This window comes from Ochotona curzoniae, unplaced genomic scaffold (genome assembly GCF_017591425.1).
Source record: "Ochotona curzoniae isolate NIBS_2020 unplaced genomic scaffold, NIBS_Ocur_1.0 contig_2321, whole genome shotgun sequence".
In the NCBI taxonomy this organism is placed as follows: domain Eukaryota; kingdom Metazoa; phylum Chordata; class Mammalia; order Lagomorpha; family Ochotonidae; genus Ochotona; species Ochotona curzoniae.
Window position 1 is genome coordinate 6,537,651 of NW_024465421.1, and position 20,045 is coordinate 6,557,695.

The window sequence follows — 20,045 nt, forward strand, 5'->3', positions numbered from 1 at the left end:
GGCCCCAAGACCCAGGTCTCAGATTTAAGAGTTTCTATTTTTAAGTTTTGTTTATATGAGAGACAGAAAAACAGAGAGAATTTGCCTATCTACTGTCCACTCTACAGATAAATGCTTACATCCGTCAGAGCAGGGCCAGGCCAAAGCTTGGGGCCTAGAACTCTACCCAGGTATCTTCTGTGAGTGACAGGGACCAGAGTGTACCTGCGCCATTACCTGCTGCCCCAAGGTGCGTCTGAACAAGCAGCAGGAATCCAGAGTGGAGTTGGGACTTACATTTGGACACTTGGATATGAGCCCAGGCATCTCAATCGAGTGCCGAATGTGTACCCTGAAGGCTGATATTTGCTGAGTTGCCAGGGCCTTCCCTGCAGCCTAACCCTAACTCTCGTGGGTGGAGGGGACCCACAGAAGGTGGGGCTCTGCTCCACTCTTCCACTTGGGAGCTCCAGGCCAAGCCCAGGGCTTGCTGCTGCCACTGGCTTTGCGAAAAAAAAAAAAAAAAAAAAAAAAGCTCTTGCCCCTTCTACACCACACTGTAACCAGCTGAAACCAGCATGATCTGGCTGGGCAGACCAAGTGGTGTCCTTTCAGTGGAAGGGTTGTGTTGTGTGTTCCTGCAGGTGCCTCGGGGGAAAAACCACCCCGCATCACACTGTGCTGAGCTGTGCCTTCCTGGCAGCACAGACTTGGGTTTAGTTTTGTGTGTGGAGGAGTGTGTGTGCTTGGAATAGAGACTGGGGCCACTTCCTGGTTCCCTAACTGCCGCCAGGGAAGATGCGCTCAGGGGCTGCCTGGGACGCACACCTGCCTGTGGCTCAGCTCAGGGTCTTGGTGCCATCTGTCTTCCCACCCCCACCCCTGCCATGCTTGAGTCCGGGGCAAGGTCATCCCTGGTTCCCTCGGTAACACATCCCCTACCTGTGCTGATTTAAACACCTACGCCCCAGGACTGTGGAACCTGAATCCATCATGTAGCCTAACATCCTGTGCCAAGTACGCTCTCTCAGGCAAGCAACCCTCTTCAAAGGCTGCAGGGTGGAGTATGTATCCCAGACACAGCAAGGGCTCGCTATAGATTCCCCTGTTGCTGCCACAGCCCTATCCTGAATAAGACAATTGCAATGTCGCTGAGAAATCAGTTCACTCTCCCAAATGGAGACAAAGCCCCACCAGGTGGCACACCCTTGCCTCTTTTCCCTGGCAAATCAAAGATCAGTTTTAAAAAAAAAAGGTCCGGTGTGGTAGCGGCTAAAGTCCTCGTCTTGAATGTGCTGGGATGCCATATGGGCGCCAGTTCTAATCCCGGCAGTTCCGCTTCCCATCCAGCTCCCTGCTTGCAGCCTGGGAAAGCATTCAAGGACGGCCTAAAGCCTTGGGATCCTGCATGCATGTGGGGGACCCGGAAGAGGCTCCTGGCTTCTGGCTTCAGATTGGCTCAGCTTTGGCTGTTATAGTCAATTGGGGAGTGAATCAGCGGACGGAAGATCTTCCTCCCTGTCTCTCCTCCTTTCTGTAGATCTGACTTTCCAATAAAAATAAATAAAGCTTTAAAAAACCAAAAAACAAAAAACAGAGTGGGTCCTGAGAGATGGGGAACTGCCAGATGGACAAGGTATAAATGCTCCTTTAGAATCTTCCAGGTACTATGAATGCTACAAATTAGATTTCTTCCCCATTCAGCCCTGGAGTCACCTGACAACTAGCTCTAAAAGCCAGTGAAAACTATTTGTGTATTGGAGGTGGCGCAGGCACTATAGTGTTGGTGTGGCATGCCCCTGATCTACTCAAGCGAGGCCCAGCCTGGCAGCAGATCATTCATTTTGCTCACTGTACACGGTCAGGGATGGTATGAATTCCCTGTGTGATAAACACAGTTCTCAGGTTTGTGTCTCATCACCCAGAACAAGGTCAAAATCATGGCTGCCTGGCTCAGTCTGGTGCCCTGTGGTGCCGGTGGCTGCCATGCTTCCTGCTTAATCCCAGGGGCTGGCATGGGCAGATCTCAGCAGCTGCTTGCTTGTGTTTTGGCCACAAAGCCTAGAGAGGCGTGATGGCTCATTTGGCTAATCCTCACCTTGCAAGTGTTGGGATTCCATATGGACACCAGTTGTGCCCAGCTGCTCTACTTCCTGTCCAGCTCCCAACTTATGGCCTGAGAAAGCAGTGGAAGGTTGACTAAAACCTTGGGCCCTCGCACCTATGTGGGAGACCTGGAAGAAGCTCCTGGCTCTGGATCAGCTCAGCTCTGGCTGTTGCAGCCATTTGGGGAGTGAGCCAGCTGATGGAAGATCTTTCTGTATATCTGCCTTCCCAATACAAATAAATAAATCTTAAAAAAGAAAAAAAAAGCCTTGAGATTGAGAGAATTAAGCCAAGGAGAGCGGCACTTCTAAGGGCCAGCCCACACTGCAGAGAGGGAGCAGGCCTGGGCCATGAGGAAGACACACTGGGCAACAAGGTTCCAGGGTTGACTCCCATTTGCTTCCCCATGCTTAGTTCCAGCTCAGATGCAGAGAAATGCTAGAAATTGCACACCCCTCCTGGGAGACAATTTATCCACAGAGGTTGCAGAGAGCTGAACTGTGCACCCTCATCTGGTGGGCAGGTGCACAAAGAGACGTGATGGCGACTGGACCCATCTGGAGACCCTGAGCTGATATATCCGGAACACTGTGTGGGCAATGGGAGGTGACTGCATGCAGGGCCATCTCTGGGGGTACTGCGGTTCCCATGGCAGAACTAGCTCCCCCTATACCAAGGGTCACAGACAGCTCCTCTCAGGGGGCCAAGGAAGGCCCTTCACTCAGCAGTTCAACAGAACACGAAAGGGACACAGCTCAGCAGGAGCCCAGGATTGATACACAAGATGCCTGGCAGAAGCAACAAGTGGCTCATAGCTTTGGAGGTTCAAGTTCAGGCTGTGGCCAGCCCTGTCAGTTTTAATATCGGGTAGCCATGGCCATGGCAGAGCACAGCTGAGCTGGGATGCTCCACAGCTGGTCACGGACTGGAGAGTATGACCTCTGGGGGACATGCCCCCTGGTGGCCCAAACTCCTCCCACCAGGCTCACCTTCCCGGATCAAACAAGTGCCCATGTGGTGAGCATCACCCATGGGCAGACCGAGAGTGGAACCTCGTTCAAACCATGGCCAACCCACACATTCACTGCCAAGCTCCTCAAGATTTATGACTTCCTCCACGGTGCCTGGCATGTGACCGAGGCCCTGGGGCCAGCCTGGGAAGACTGCTTCCAGTCGGATGCATTAGATGGTGCTCTGGCTGGGGCTGGGCTGGGGTGGGGGCTGCTGAGGGTGCACAGGGAACACCCACAGAACGGTTCTGTGCAAGAGGCATTAAGTTTTCCCGGATATAGATGATACCTCCAGAAGGAATGACTTAGGGAGGAAAGTGCTGGTGATGGAAGGAATGAATGAAGGCCCATTCATTCGTTCCATTCATTGTTTTCACTCGTCTACTGGGCCAGGCCCAGAGAACTGGTCAGAGGGGGCCTCGCCTTGTCAGTGCTTGGCCCTGGCTCTCAGCACTGTCTGGGCATGAGCCCCAGTGCCAACGGGCTTCCCTTTGTGGCCACTGTTTCTGCTTCCCACACTCACAGGGGACGTGGTAGTTATCTAGACCTTGCCTGCAACAAAACTGGAGGCAGGTCCCTTTTCAGGGGACGAGGGAGGGGTGTGAGCAGTGGCATGCGTCCCCAACATGCTATGGGCGATGAACAGCTGCTAGAGTATAAGGATTGCAGCCGCCAAAGGCGTCACGAGGAGCTGTCAAAGCAAGGAGTGGCTAGAAATGTGGTACATATCATCTTCAAACTGGAAGAGCCCACAGCCCTACACAGTGTGGGCACTCATGTAAGTGTGGTGGGTGTGAGCTCATGCCCAGGACAGGGCTGAAGTTGCTGTTTTGGGTTCCTGCCCCCGACACTGTGGTGTCTGCTTCAAGCCTTGGCTACTCCATTTCTGATTTGGGGTCCTGTCTACCCAGACCCTGGCAGGCAGTGAGGGATGGCTCAATCACTTAGTTCCCTGCCACCCACGTTGGGGAGACTTGGACAGAGTTTCCAGCTCTTGGTTTGACCTGGTCCATTCCTGGCTGTTGTGGGCATTTAGGGGAGAGAAACAACAAATGAGAAAATCTCAAAGAAATATAAAGAACAAGAATCCTAGGCCTGACAGGATAGCTCAATTGGCCAATCCTCTACCTCCAAGCACCACATCCCATATGGGTGCTGATTCATGTCCTGGCTACTCCATTTCCCATTCAGCTCCCTGCTTGTGGCCTGGGAAAGCAACAGAAGATGCCCCAAAGTCTTGGGACCCTGCACTTGCATGGGAGACCTGGAAGAAGGTCTTGGCTCCTGGTTTTGGATTGGCTCAGCTATGGCTGTAGCAGCCATTTGGGGAGTAAACCAGTGGATGGAAGATTTTTCTTTCTGTTCCTTCTCTCTATAAATCTGCCCTTCAAACAAAGAAACAAACAAAAAACACCAAAACTTAAAAAAGAATCCCACAAAGGAATGATTAAGAGTCAATTTGTAGCAGATAGCAGTTCCCTTTGGGAACTTAGGTGGGCTAAAGAGACCTTTGTGGTGGCCTGGTGAGAACAAGAGTTGGGGAGTTGGGCTGGAGAGAGATACAGGTTCAAGAGCATGCTCAAGGTGGGCTGAGGGACTGGGGAGACAACAAGGCACAGGAGGGGGTTCTCTCCCTATCATCTGCCATGGCAGCTGTAATTCTCTGTGCTGTTCCTGTGTGCAGGGACAGCTCACAATCCCCTCATGGGGTGCAGGTGGCACAGGTGCATTTCACAAAGATATAGCACCCAGAGCAACATGGCCAGCAAGGACCCAGCTGCCTCAAGTTCTACAGAGCGACCTGCCCCGCTGGGCAGTGCTCACGCCCTGGGCCCTAGCACCCTCGGGAGCAGAGTGATGAGTCTGCTGTCCGGGATACAGGGTCTCTAATAATCCATGGATGAGCAGGCCTCAATGTTGAAAGCCAACCCAAGCCCAGGAATGGGAAAGGAAACCATGGCCATCTCGCATCAACACGTGAGCAGCAGGGTGCCCACGTGGCTCTGTCCTGCTCTCTGCTGGCCCTGGACGCAAGCAGGAAGCCTACACTCCAGGCAAGGGAGGAGCCTGACAGCTCACTGTGGTCCTGGCCTCATGGCTGGAGCCAGGTCATACACTGGATCTGGAGGGGCGAGGCCTGGAGGTCTCTGCCGTGTGCACCTCCGTAGACTGCCACCTTTGCTCAGCTCCTCTGTATGTTCGTTCGTGCACTCACATATTTAAAAAGCTCCCATGCCACATGCTCTGCGTGACGTGGGCTATCAAGAGAACAGGTGAAAAGCCCTCCTTTCAAAGTCCACAGCCTGCAGACCTGGCACGACCGAGAAATGTATATATAATGCACATATTTTTAAAAGCTTCGCTACCCAGTCTCCATCCATCCGGTTTTGACAATCATCGGGAGGGACTACATTTCAAAAGTGGTCTGTGTGGGTGCATGTGTGTTTTGCGAGCTGCTGAATTTTGCACGAGAGGAGTGTGGTTACTGGATACAGAGAGTGGAGCTGGCGACTCCAGCCCCTCTGGGATCCACACGGCATTCAGGAATTATAAAAGGATTATGAAAAACACTATATTCCACCAGCAGCAGGCCCAGCGATGGCTGCCTTAAGTTTCCAATAGAAGCCAATTGAAAACGTACACTTGCTATAATTTTCAGAGGCAAATCCCCCCGCCATTTATCTGAGCTCCTTGTTTGCATTTCCATACCCAGCCCTTCGCTGCAGTAATGATAACTCCCAGTTCCATTTAGTGTTCATTTGAGCAGTCAGGATAAAGTCATTTCTGATTATCTGCCCACTGGGTAAAAAACAGCTTGAAGGTAGGAAGTCAGCGAGCATTTTCACCAAAAAAGTAATTATTGTAAGTGACATTTTTACTGCTGGTGTGCCAGAAGGCGAGGTGTGCATTCCCAGGGACAAGTTGCTGAAACAAAATGACAGGCGACTTGGTGACATTCTGACAAGAGCCCAAACAGGATCTCACTGGCGGCTAGGGGCTGCCTCTCATTATGTCTATCCCAGAGTTTGGGCTTGGAGCCCAGGCCAGGCCTGGGAATCCCATCCAAGTGGACAGACAGACAAGTGGGCAGAGGCAGGGCAGGATGGACCCACGAGAGGAAAGGGAAAGCCTAGGGAAGGGAGGGCAGGGGGGACATAGCGCCAGGCGGCCCAGGAGCCCCCAGCGCTTGCCCAGTGGGCAGTGCTGCCAATCTTAGAAGGAAGGACAGGTGAACACTAGTTTGGTGTGTTTCTCAGCAGCAGGAGCTGGGTGGATGGCAACACAAACACAGCAGCTGTGGGGTCTGTGTGTGTCCACTGCTCTCTGTCACGTTTCGCCAGCTGTGGCAGCCTCTCTGGGATCCCAGGGGGAGGAGTGAGCTGCTTCTCCAAAGGAGCCACGCTCACCCATCTCTTGTGGGGGACCTATAGCAGGAACCACTTTGCTAAAATAGCTCTGTACTGTTCCTGCACTTCCTCTGTCTTGTGCAGCGGGACTGGACTTGCCCTTGATATCACGACAGGTGCTCACAGCCCTGTGCGCCCCCTGCTGTGTTCCCACAGTCACATGTTTAGTGCTTCCATCTATGGAGTGTGAATGGGGTAGGATGGTAAGCTGGAACTTGAAGCGGAATGTATGGCTAACGTTACCAGGGCACGGGACACTCAGAAGAGCCCTGTGCCACTGGACGCTGTCCTACTGAGGGACAGCAGCTTCCTGGCCGGGCATGCTGACCTGCCGTCAATGTGGGGTCAAATCTGCAACTCCCTCAGGAAGGCCCAGCCCCAAACAAACACAGCTTCAAAGGGTAGAACATGCCAGGCGCTGGCTTCCGCCACAGCAGAATGAGAATGGCTGGAGAAGGCTGCGGTGCGGATGGAGAAGGGTAAGGTGGAGTGGTGGTGGGACACCAGAGGGGCTGCTCTAGCCACAGGGCCCACGGGGCCCACAGCACCCCGAGATGGAAGAGCACGACCTCTTCTAGTGTCATCCTGCCCTTCACACTGCCTCCCTCTGTGAGGAATGGAACAGGAACAGGCTGGGAGGAGAAGGCGCTAGCAGTGTGCTTGGGACTCAGCACGATGCTGGAGCCCTCAGACTTCATGAACAAGGAGGATTTGCTCAATAAAAGCAAGGCTGCAGCACTTGTGCAGCCAGTAGCTTATTCCTCAAACTTGATCATTTTTTTTAAAGATTTATTTATCTTAAAATGTGGAAATAATAGTCTTACCCACTTTCCTGTAGCCCTTGATCCTTTGTGTCCTAATCACTATGTAAATATTGTCAAAAATAAGAAGATTTATTTATTTTTATTTGAAAGAGTTACATGGAGAGAGGAAGAATTTTCCATCTGCTGGTTCACTCCCCAAGTGCCCAAATTGCTGCTACAATTGGAACTGGGCCAGCCTGAAACTAAGAGCCAGGAGCTTCTTCCAGGTCTCCCACATGGGTGCAGGGCTTCAAGGACCTGAGCCATCCTCTGGTGCTTTCCCAGGCACATAAGCAGAGAGCTGGATTAGAAGTGGAGTAGCCAGGACTCAAATGGGCACTCATATGGGATGCCAACATCACAGGTAGAGGCTTAACCAACCACACCATGGCGCAGGCCCTAAGTTTGAGCTCTAAGACCATAGAGTGTGGGACGTGGGCCTCTCATGGAACAAAGTGACACCGAGAAGCCAGGCTGGGTGCTTGGTCCAGCAGCGGCACACCTCTGCTCATAGCACATATCATCAGATGGGGGCGATCAAAACTGTTAAGTGGGTCATGGAAATAATGTCCCTAGGACAAGAGCCACCCAACACTGCAGCTGAGGCTGGTGGGTGAGGATGAGGACAGAGGGTGGGTGTCCTGCCTAGGGAGAAGGCATGAAAGGAGCATTTGAGAAAGGGCAAGGGAAGCGGCAGGTACAGCCAACAGGTGGGCCATGCACTCAGGGGAGTCTCAGCTCAGTGGGGCCACTGCCACAGCGCAGTGGGGTGGAAGACCTGGGTCAGGTCTAGGTGGGGCCACAAGAACACACAAGCGTGTATAGAAGAATTCAGTGCACGGGCCTGGCATAATAGCCTAGTGGCTGAAGTCCTCGCCTTGCACACACCAGAACCCTATACGGATGTTAGTTTGTGTCTTAACTGCTCTCCACTTCCCATTCAGCTCCCTCCTTGTGGCCTGGAAAGGTAGCTGAAGACAGCCTAGGGCCTTGGGACCCTGCACCTGCGTGGGAGACCTGGAAGAAGCTCCTGACTTCAGATCAGCTCAGCTCTGGCCATTGTGGTTGCTTGGGGAGTGAATCAGCTGATGAAGGATCTTCCTCTCTGTCTTTCCACTCTGTATATCTGCCTTCCCAATAAAAATAAATAAATCTTAAAAAAAAAAAAAAGGAAACAAACAAAACAACCTGTGTTGACATCAGAGCATGGTCAGGTTCTGGTGTGGCCCTGGGTGACACGGTTGGTCCCGAGTCCTGGACATGCATGTGGATGCAAACTAAGTAACAATGCTTTCAAATCCCCTCTAGGAACCTTATCCCTGAGCTTGCCGTGTGTGTGAACTTCCACTGCACTGCAGCCCTGGGCAAGAGGAAAGGGTATGTGTGAGACCAGAGCAGGGAAACCGCGAGTCCTCACACTGCTTTGTGGGATCAGAGATTAATCACTAGTATGCGCAGGCGTGTTTGACTGCATGTGACTGTGTCTGTGTGTCCTCCCTCCCTTTCTTTCTTTCTTTCTTTTTTTAAAGATTTATTTTTTTGAAAGTCAGATTTACAGAGGAAAGACAGAAAGATCTTCCATCTGCTGGTTCTCTTCCCAAGTGGCTGCAATAGCCGGAGCTGAGCTGATCTGAAGCCAGGAGCCAGGAGCTTCTTTTGGGTCTCCCACACAGGTGTGGGGTCCCAAGGCCCTAGGCTGACCTTGACTGCTTTCCCAAGCCACAAGCAGGGAGCTAGATGGGAAGTGGAACAGCCAAGACACAAATGTATGTCCATATGGAGTCCTGGTATGTATAACGTGAGGATTTAGCCCTCACTGAGCCATCGTGCTGGGCCCATCCTCTTTTTTCTCCAGGTTTAACTTCTGGCTTCGGGCAGACCTGCCTGTTGCTTGCCAAGACACCCTGTGGCCGGCACCTCCCACTGTTGGTCTGATAACAGAATGGGTTCCCCAGATAGTTGCCATGTCGCAGGAGCTAAAAGGTGGCACCAAGCCCTGGTTTCTCCCTGCACTGGCCACTCAAACACTGTCCTTTCTCCCAGCAAACTGGGGGCAGCCGGTCTCGAAGTACCCATCTGTACAGAGGATGCAGTGGCTGCCTCTCACAGCCTGCGCAGGGGACTGAGCAACCTGGCCACACGGGGGCCGGGGGTCTGGGGCCTATGCTGGGTGGGACCGACCGACATTTTCATTGGAGGTGACGGTGTTAGCAGAGCCATTAAGGTCCGTTATTTTACACATCCTCTTAATTTCGCCATACTGCTTTACTTAATTTGTGATGAAATTGTTGAGAAAGGGTACTTAATGTAGGACAGTCAGTAAAAGTAATTTATCATCTTCCTGCTTCAGCGCTCACGGTATCAGCCAACTCATTCTCTGCATTCATCATGCAATCAGCCTATTATTTGCATATTAATCAGGCGGTGGACCATGAACGAGCCCGCGTCCCAGCCAAATGCTCCGTGGTCTCAGGAGAAACAGTCGGTAATTATCGCACATCAGTGTTATGATGTGGTAATTGATTACAACATCTTCCTGCCGCCCCCAGGGAGTCCTGTCCCCACCGGTCCCCCCACCCCACCACTCAGCTCCAGGCACTCTATGCTGCTCTGTCTCTCTTCCACAAAAATGGGGTACCTGCTGCCACTGCTCTCTTGGGGGGGCTGCTCCTCTCCTCCTACCTTGTTGGGGGGGGGCTATTTCTGGGCCTCTGGAAATGAACCTGACCTTGCTTGGGGATGAGGAAGGAGAACCCGTGCATGCATGTGCACACACCCTGCCCTCTCCCCCTTTCCCCCACTCCGGCCTCTGGGCTCCAGGGGTGCTGCAAGGATTTCTCTTGCAGTTTCCTTCTCAAACAAGGCACCTTTCTGCAGCCCTTCCTGGTTGCCAAGTTGGCTGCTTTATTTAGGTGCCAAACGACAATCCTCATTTTGGCCCTTATGTAAGAGGACAAGCCCAACATCTGCCAATGCTGACTCTGAGCTATATTTAGGGAGTTGGTTCCAACCGGAAGAAGACAACACAAAACATCACTCCCGGAAACCCCTCCTACCCAGGACAGGGTTGTGGGGGACTCCCAGCCCGTTCGTGCTGGGGACCCAATAGCTGTCTGGGCAGGGCTCTTGGGATCAGGATGGCTCTGGCTGCTGCTGCTGGCAGAGGTGAGGGCCTGGCAGCTGAAGGGCAGGGCTACCCTTAGCAAGGAGAAGATCCCTTGCTAGGCCTTCTCCAAGCTGAACTTTGACTGGGAGGGGCTTCACTGCTCTGACATGGGGGGGGGGTCTGGATTCTCCCAGCAAGCCCTCCTTCTCTCCACTGGCCAGAGAGTGTAAACTCAGGTCCCATGCTACCATGGATTTGCTGATGGTGGCCCCTACACCCCTTACTCAATGCCCTGGCTGGACCTGTGAGGCAGACACATGCCCAAAGTCATGCAAGTAATCTGGTTTTTCTATCAACTGCTTTGGTTTTTAGATATTTGTCTATTTATAATGTGAAGCCCCTCTTGCTCCTGGCTCTGAAGCATGGCCTTGGCCTTGCCCTGCCTGAGCATACTTCTCTGGGAACCAATCATCCTCTTTCTGGGGCGGGGACCATCAGAGGGCTGGCTCCTGCAGACACTTTTGTGGCAGTCAGGCTACTGGTCTTGGGGCTCCATGAGCTTCTTGCACCTACTCTCTAGTTGGGGAAGGTTTGGGGAGAGCAAAGTCCTGTGGTCTCTGAGTCAGAGTTTTCTCAATCCAAGCAAGGGAGCCATTTCCATTTCTGAAAGCCACTAGCCGTGTGCCTGGTGCCCGGTTCCAGTGCCTGCAAGATGAGCCCCGTCCTCGTGTCGTCCCCCCTGCCTCTTGCTGTTTCTATAATTAGCAGGGGACTGACAGGCCTTGAACCTGCTCATGCCTTCCCGGGAACGACGCCCCTGGATGCCAAGTCCTCACGTGTCCCCTGACCTACTTCTGCCTCTTGTACCAAGCGCTCAGTGGACTGTAAACTCTGTTCAACTGAGAGAGCCTGGAGTGGAAAGAAAGGCCTAGGCCTATTGGGGCTTCTCCCTGGAGGCGCTGGGAGTCAGGACAGGGGTGCAGGAAGGCAGCCTCTTTTCAGATGGCCTGGCTCCCTAGAGTCTGTCCCAAATGGCCGGGGTGATAATAACCTATGACCTTAATGCTAGAAGCTCATGACGTAGCTGGAAGTGGCAGGTGAAGAGGCAACTAGCTAACACAGAGGGGTGCTTCCTAGCAGCCACTTGCAAGAGGGCAAGCCCAACATCTGCCAATGCTGACTCTGAGCTATATTTAGGGAGTTGGTTCCAACTGGAAGAAGACACTGTGGCACTGGCACGTGACCATGAGCAAGTGCACCCTGAAGTTCTCTCTGACTGAAATTAGGCTGCCCCATTCTCTGTCAGTGTGTGCACAGGGACCTGCGGTATCACAGGAGGGGTAGCTGCTGGCCACAAGTCGCCATTTGAATGGCACCTGCCCTGTGGCTCAGGGAAGCTTTCCTTGGGAACCTGTTAAGCATAACTGGGCATCCTTCACTCTTTGTTTCACAGGTGAGAATGGAGGCACAGAGCAGTGGAGTCCCTTGTCCGAGGTTACACGGCTGTGGAGGGGCAGAGCAGGGCTGGGCTGTGTGGCCACATCATATCCTTGAGCTGTTTGTGCAGACAATCCCCTCTCCCAGCCCAGGGTCACCACAGGGCTGTTTCTTATGCTTTGCTGCTCAAAATCAATGGAAATATCTGTCAGTGGTGATTGGTTCAATGAAATAGAGAGCCAGGCACAGGAATTCCCCACCGGAGGAAATGCTACACCTAAGTGAGAGAGGTGAGTGCAGCGTTGGCCCCATCTGTGTGTGAGAAACAACCAGATGTGTGGACAGGCCCTGAGAAACGAGGGCAGGGACCCAGGAAGGGTGGTGGGCAGCTGCAGGAGGAGGCCACTGGGAAAGCAGTGGGGGACGGCCCAAAGTCTTGGGACCCTGCACCCACATGGGAGACCAGGAGGAAGTCTTAAAGAAAATATTTAAGCATTTGGAAAGTTTTCAATTTGTAACCAACAAATCAGGCTTTGAATAAAAATTGAGGTATTGCTCAATTAAAAAAATAATCCTGCAAATCATTTTTGAAAAAGTTCAAACACATTCTGGGCATTCTCCATTTTATGGTAAGGCTGATGATCCTGCTCTATGAACTGAGGCAGCCTTGGGAACCAAGGCAGGTGGAGTATGGGAGCAGAGTGGACTTAGCACCAGTGGCCCCAGGACACTGGCATGGCCTGGGAGGCCTGCAGAGGGCACCTCCAAGCTGGGTGACACTTGCTCTGAAATAGAAAGGGAGCTTGGGCTGTGTGTTCTATGTGGGATCTGCAGGTACAGCATCATTGGGGAGGAGAGGATGCAGTGTCCACTTTCCACAGTGGGTACAGGGCCTATGCTTCAAGGGAACTTCTTTCTGGGGAGCGCTCCAGGCTGGGGCTCTTAGAGCTGCCCTGTCTCACCTTCCCAGCCTAGCTCACGCCTCGTGAAGTTTAGAGGGGAGGCTCTGAGGACAGCTGGCCCTTAGGGCCCCCACATATTGAGGGCTTTGAAAGAAGCCAGCACAAAGTGTAGAAAATAAACACCAAAAAAATTATCTGTCCATCTACCCATTCACCACTCATCTGAACGGGCAACTGATCCGAAGATCTTTCCTTTAACCCGATCCCCTCAGTAAGTTACTCATACACGGGCCCCACTGTTCACCTGCCCCTCTTCTTGAGGCCACAGTAGCTTCCAGGAAGCCACAGGTCACTCGGGATGCTGTTGGCTAAGAAAGGCACCTAGTTTCCTCCATGCCCCAGTGTCCAGATTTTTAAAAAGCATCCTTCGGAAATGGTTATAGCCATCAAGAGGGGGAAAACAAGGAGACGCAATTACAATTCAGGTTTCTAGTTCCTTCTGGGGAAAACCAATCCGTGAGCCTGACCTCCAAGTCATTAAGGTAAACAGACACCCAGTGGTGCGGTGGGGCTGGGCAGGAGGCGGCAGGGCTAAGCAAGGGTGAGCAAGGCCACTTAACTCACAAAGCATCTGGTTGCCATGGTAACTAAGCACCATCTAACCAATTAAGCACAGTACCATCTTACTGGGCCTCCTTACCAGCTGGACTCTTCCGCTCACTCCACCCCCGCACCCGCTCCTACCAGCTCTCACTGAAGGGCTATGACAGACCACAGGGGTCCTGGTGCACCCAAGGGCCTGGGTGTTCTCAGAGAAGTTCAGGGATGAACCAGGCCCGGGCTGGGTTACCTTGCTGTGGTCACTGGGTTCTGCTGGGCCCAGCGGCACTCAGCCACAGGGTCAGAGCCTCCCTCATTCTGAGCCCAGGAGCCCCTCGGTGGGGGTTGGGGGAGCTCCGTGGTAGTCACGGAGAGAACAGGGAATTGGAATCCCATGGTAGTCTCAGGCACAGAGGCTCATTGGCCTGCTATCAGGAGTCAGGTGAGCACTTCCATTCTGTAAGCCAGCAGGGAAGGGTTCTGGACTCCTACAGTCATGCCTTCCAAGGATTTACCACCGTTAGCACTACAAGCTACACAATGCCACACACTGTAAGCACAGCTTGCAAAGACAACTGAGAGCAATGACACTTCCAAGAACTATGTCCCATGACAGTTCCTACTGGTGGCTCACCCCCCCCCCCATGGGAGACAATTTCAGAGGTGCTGGTTGGCCATGGGAAGAAATAAAGTGCCACTGCCCCAGGATGAGGCTTTAAAAGCATCGATGCTTACACACCCAGGGCAACAGCTTGCATCTAGGAAACAGCAACTCATCAGCTAAGTTCAGCCTCCGTCCACAGGCTCTGGCACTGTCCACCATGTCTGATGTTTGCCATGCTGGAGAAACTCTTGCTTGTCCAGCTAAGCAGGGCACTCTGGACATGGACCTAGATGGCCACTTGAGTGTAGGGGAAGGCAGCTGCCATGTTGCAGCTTCTGTCCCCTAGCTTGGCTGAACTCAGATGAGAGCACGTGCACCATGCATGCTGCTCTGCTGGGGACTTGGGTGCCTGCGCAGGGCAGCCACTGCACCTGCACTGTTGGGATTCCCTCCCCTAGCTGCCACAGTCCAGCAGCTGCACCCTTTTTTACACATGGGCTGACATAAGGGACTAGGCAGGAGAAGGTGACAGAAACATGGGAGCGGGGCTATGGTCAGCCATGCCAGGCACCAGCGCCAGGTATCCTCAGGGGAGAGAGGCCCAGTCTACCCTAGACCTTTGGGCTTTCTTGGTGATGGCAGGTGGCTTGAACTTGTCCCTCTGCCACCTGCTCCCCACAAGCCATTTCCAGCTTGGTTCCTGTCTCCTGGGCATTACTGGCTCTCCTCCCAGGGGCATGTGGACCCTTAGCCGTTAGGACCCCATATCCCTCTGCTCCAGATTCCCGCTCTGAGCAGGCATAAGGCCTCCTGGGCACATAAGGCCCTCAAGAACCTCAAACCCTCCAGACATCTCTCTGTGGGGGAACCTACATGACGGCGACATTTTTGGCAGGAAACAGTACACATGGGTTAGTTACCTGAGCTCACGCAGCCTTGCGCCAGGGGGTCCTGTAGTGACGTCACTGAGTGGAGGACTGAAGAGGAGAAAGGTCAGGGTTAGACAAGGACACGAGGTCTGGGGCTCCCAGCTTCCTAACTGGCTGTGGCGCCAGGAGGGGTGTGCTCAGAGTCCTGGGGCTGCAGGGCTGGGAGGTGGCTCACTTCTCCTTGGGGTGGGCGTGGCACCGGGCTACAGAGCCAGGATACTGGTGGGGATGGCCGGAAGCCATCACCCATGACATTTTCCATGTCTGTGTCTTCGGCTGGCTTCTTTGCTGATTTCCTGATTTAGCCACTTGACTTTTACCTATATTTATGTGTAAACAGCATTTTCTTAATTGGGAACTCATTTTCTGCTGCTTATAAAATTAGCCCAGGCACAAATTCTCTCTCCTAAAAATCGGTTGGTCCCATGGTGACAGGTGGCAGGGGGTGGGGCAGTCCTCCCAGGAGCTATTCTTGGTCCCTGTCCTGGGAAGTGAGGGCCTTCTGTCCCTCGTCCCCAACCCTCCCTGCATGCACCCTTACCTGGCCCTTGCTGCTGCCCCTGGACAGGCAGGACGCCCTGGCCCAGTTCGCCATTCAGCCAGAGCTGCATCCGGATGAAGGGCTCCCGACCTTTCTGGGTCAGCTTGCTCCACGGCTTTGGCCGGGAGAGCATGTCGCTGACGCTGCCCTGGGACAGGCCCAGCACCTGCAGTGACAACGGAAGCACATGACCCATTAGTGTTTGGAAGATGCCACAAGATGTGCTAGTACCACATGCAGCTGCGTGGCAGAGGTGATGACACCCAAGAGGCATCTGGGGAGGACTTCTGGACAGAGGACCACAGGCCTTGCATGGGGTTGGTGGTGACTGATGCCCTGGCATAGGATGTGGAGGGCAGCTTCCTGCGCTCAGGGAGAGACAGGCTAGGGAGAAAAGGATGGTCTTGATCCTGCCAAGATTGCAGGGTTGCCACCCCTGCAGCAAGACAGGAAGTAGTGAGGGGCATGTGTCCTGCTTGTTGCTTGGTGGCACTGAGAGGCAGCCCCTGAGCTGTCAGTGAGCCCAGAGTGGCACTGAGCAAGGTTCAGAGCTGTCTCTGGTCATGGCCTGCTCTGAGGTGGGGGAAGCGGCCCCAGGGGAGGGCTGCAGGGGGCATGGAGCCAGGCTGGGAGTGGTGCTGAGCTGTAGTGGGTGACAAGCCGCATGTCCGTCTCCCGGCTCCCTGGCTGCACGCAGATGGCCATGCATATGTATGGGCACAAACACCGCCCAAGGCGCAGATGTAGCCAGGGATATTTAGGGGCAGCCTCCCATCACTCTTTGGGAAGGTTCTGTTCCAGAATAAACCATACTCCAGGGCCAAGCAAGTTCAGCGCTATTAAGTCTTGGCCACATTTAAGACAGGGCACAGACATCCATTGTAACCTTCTCAGGTGGTGTCTTGACACTGCTGAGCGAGGAATTTCCTCGAGGCTGGTGGAAATTTCCCCCTCATTTCCGTTCACCTCTAGCACCTTTTGGGAAAGGAGGATGACAGGTGTACTAAGGGCTCACGGGGCTGTGGAATACAGAGCCCCAAGCTTCAGGGCAGCTTCAAGGCACTGTCGGCTAGGAAGGCATAGTGGAGTGTGTCTCTCGATTTAGGAACTCACAGCTCAGTATGCTTACTGGGGCCGGGTGCTTATCGGATGATTGATGGGTATGGTAAATGCCCCCAATCTGGAGTCTGACCAGTGCCAAGGACAGAGATAACCTGGAGGTTAGTACTTCCTGGGGAAGGGATGGACAGTGTGGCAAGGAGGGCGGCCCCATCCCTCCTGGCTGCCAGCACTGGACCGTTGTGTGTGTGTGTGGGGAGAACGCCTGGCTCAAGGCAGTTTCCCTGTCACATCCCAGAATGCCCAGGAGAGGTCCCTCTTAGCTGTGCTTGGTGGCAGAGGACTGACTTGGGCTCAGTTCACCTGCCAGCTTGGGCTGAATAGCTGATTTCCCTGACTCAGTTTCCTTGTCCATCACCTGGTGACTTTATCATGCCCCCCTGATATAGCTGAGCGGGGGGAACTGGGAATTGGCCTGTAGGAGCCTCAGCAGCAGCTGCATCCAGGAGGTGGGAACCTTTGCTAGGGACCCCTCTGGAAATATGGGAGAAAGCAACATGTGATGTTCCTGGGTGATTCAATTGGGAGGTGTGGGTCAGCGTTGTGGCACAGCATTTTAAGCTGCCATACGCAAGGCCAGATTCCATATAAGAGTATCTGTTCAAGTCCCAGATATTCTGCTTTCCATCCAGCTCCCTATTTGTGGCCTGGGACAGCAGTGGAGGATGGCCCAAGACCTTGGGCCCCTGCACACTCATGTGGGAGACTTGGATGGAGCTCTTGGCTCCTGGCTTTGGACTGGCCCAGCTCTGGCCATTGTGGCCATTTGGAGAGTAAAACAGTGGATGGAAGATCTTTCTCTTTATCTCTCTTTCTGTAAGTCTGTCTTTCAAACAAACAAACAAATCAGCACATTTTAAGAAAAGGGCATTGCTGTGCAGAAGGGGCAGACCCAGGCTTTTTGAGGGGCCGCTCACCTTCTCCCCGAAGATCCTCTGGCAGATGCCGTTCTTGGCCAGCTTCTCCTTCACCTGCCGCGTCAGCTCGATGGTGTCCACTTCCTGGTACATGTAGATTTCATACTGCTCAGGGGTCAGCGGTGGCACAGAGGGCTTGGTGGGCTTGGCCAGGGGCACAATCGGGGAGGAAGGCAGGGGGCTGTTCTGGGGTGTCTCGCTGCGGCTGGCCCCCGTCACACTCAGCTCTGAGCTCTGGGAGTAGGGGGACTCGGCGCTGGGCCACTCCTTCCAGTACTCTGAGGATGAGGGGCCCTGCAGCTGGGCACGCTCGCTTCGTGGCTGGCTGCCACCCGCCTTCTCCTTCCCGCTGCTGGCTTCGTCGGCCTTGGCCTCCTCAGCAGAGGCGGGGGTCCTGCGTTCAGGCTGCATGGTGCCCCACCAGGAGTCTTTCCACACGCCACCCTTCACGTGCCTCAGGACACCCTGGCTGCCGTCGGCTGCTCCCGGGGCGTCCAGCCCGGGGCCCTCAGCAGCCTCCTTCTTAAGGACCGGGGGGTTGGGCAGAGCCGAGGCGCCAGCCTCGGGGGCTGCGGTGGACTTCTTCAGGGAGATGGCAAGAGGAGAGTAGCTGGACACGGCCGTCATGGGTGAGGCAGACAGCAGCTTTGGGGTGAGCAGGGCAAGGTCAGGCTGGGGCAGCGAGGTGGCTTTTGCGGGGGGTTCCAGGGCAGCCTGCTGGGCCTCCATCTCCCGGCGGGCTTGCTGCAGGATGGAGCGGATGGCATCGTCCGAATTCCCGCTGTTTGGTGCCGAGGAGGGCGGGGCTGGCTCTGCTGCAGAGGGCAGACATTGGGGTCAGGGGGTGGGCCTGGCCCTTCCTGCCACCTAGACCTTTTGGTGTCCCATCTGACGCTACTGCCATCCACCCAGTGGCCTGTGCCACACACCAGCTGGACATGCCCTCCCAGGCAATCTTCCAGGACGACCTCCCTGAACAACTGGCAAGACAGGATGAGTATGTGCACTGAGCTAGCACGCGGTACCTAACTCCTGGGTGCAGTTCTTCTTTGGTTTAAAGAAAACAGCAGGGCTGGCTTTGTGGTGTAGTAGCTAAAGCCACCTGCAACATCAGCATCTGATACGGGCGCCGGTTTGAGGCCCAGCTGTCCTACTTCTAATCTGTTTCTGCTAATGCATCTGGGAGAGCAGTGGAGGCTGGCCCTAGTTTCTGGATCCCTGTACCCATGTGGGAGACCCGGGTGAAGCTTCTGGTTCCTAGTTTTGGTCTGGCCCAGCCTTGGGGAGTAAATCTCCCAGCAGATGGAAGATGGTAGTCACTTGCAGAGTATAGCTCCCAGCTGTGGAAGATTCTCTCCTCCTTTCTGCTATATTTCAAATAACTAAATCTTTTAAAATGTCATATTCTTCAGTGAAAATAATAAAAGTAGTGGGACTGGGGGTGCGGAGTGGTGGGTAAAGCCAGTGCTTGACACCTATCCCATGTGGGTTCTGATTTGTGTCCTCGCTGCTCCACTTCTCCCTGCTGGTGGCCAGGGAAGGACAGTGGGAAAATGGCCGCTGGGTCCTTGCTATACCTCAGAAGACTTGGATGGGCCTCCTAGCCTGGTTAAGCCCAAGCCATTATGGCCAACTGGGGAGTGGGCCAGCAGATGAAGATCTCTCTTTCTCTCTAATTATGACATTCAAATAAATCTTGGAACTGTGATGTGGCCAGTGGGCCAGCGGACCCCCATGTTACATGCCTTGGCAGCTGGGGGAGGGGATCAAGTCAGTGGGCTCTTTGGGTACTTTAAAGGATGCTAGGAAATGCCTGCAAAGGCAGCCACGGCCTCTGTGGCTTCCTGAGTGCTCTGCCCAGCATCCTTGGGGAGCGGGCAGTACGACCACTACTTTGTGGTTGAAGGGAGTCAATGGCTTGGGGCAGGCCTTCCTGTTAAGAGATCCCTGCTGGGGCTTCCCTGCTGGGACCTCACAGGGGGTCAATGGCAGCCAGGAGGCAGGTTCCTACCTCTGCCAGGCTTAAAACCCCACAGGGATGGCAACTCACTGCTCTGGGACCCCTGGAAGAAGGCAGGTGGCAGCAAGGGCTTGGGACTACAGATAGGGGGGAACCAGGGTTTCCAGCCAGGGTGACTACTTAAAGTACTGGCAAACGACTTCAGCTTTAGAGCTGAGCTTGTAATCAGGAGCATCAAGCTATCACAATCTATCTTTCGGGTTCCAAGGGCTCAGTTTGAGTGGGATGGGGTGTGTGGGGGATGACACTCAGCCCCAGACTTGTCCACAGACAAGAGGACAGGAGTGATAAGCCCACATGCTAAGTGAGCAAGCAGACACAAGCTCAGCTGTCAGCACTGCTGGATGCTGGGCTGGGCATGTGGGTGAAGGGCAGGTGTGGGTCCCATGTTGACCCTGAGGAAGAGGATGCAAAACAGCTGCCTGGTGGCAGCTGGCACTCCATCCCAGAAATCCCAGCTCAGGTGGGAATGGGGGAAGGGGCAGTGTGGTGACATGGGCAGTGCCCACCAACCCTAAGGAGCTGCCCACCCTCCCTGGTGATGGTCATCTCCTGCGAGCAGCCA

General features: G+C 54.1%; 1 protein-coding gene across 11 annotated transcripts in view; it reads right to left on the reverse strand.

Moving 5' to 3' along the window:
• The window catches only part of CUX1 (cut like homeobox 1), a 290,730-nt gene that overhangs the window by 29,969 nt on the left and 240,716 nt on the right, over positions 1 to 20,045 (reverse strand). For 4 of the 11 annotated variants that reach the window (XM_040972852.1, XM_040972849.1, XM_040972850.1 and 1 more), the window contains 3 exons: positions 17,461 to 18,275; positions 15,425 to 15,590; positions 14,875 to 14,931 (listed from right to left, as the gene is read on the reverse strand). The exons of the other annotated variants lie outside the window; for them this stretch is intronic. In XM_040972852.1, the coding sequence (XP_040828786.1) occupies positions 14,875 to 14,931; positions 15,425 to 15,590; positions 17,461 to 18,275 (1,038 nt within the window). The remainder of the gene's footprint in view (positions 1 to 14,874; positions 14,932 to 15,424; positions 15,591 to 17,460; positions 18,276 to 20,045) is intronic. 11 annotated transcript variants of the gene reach the window in all.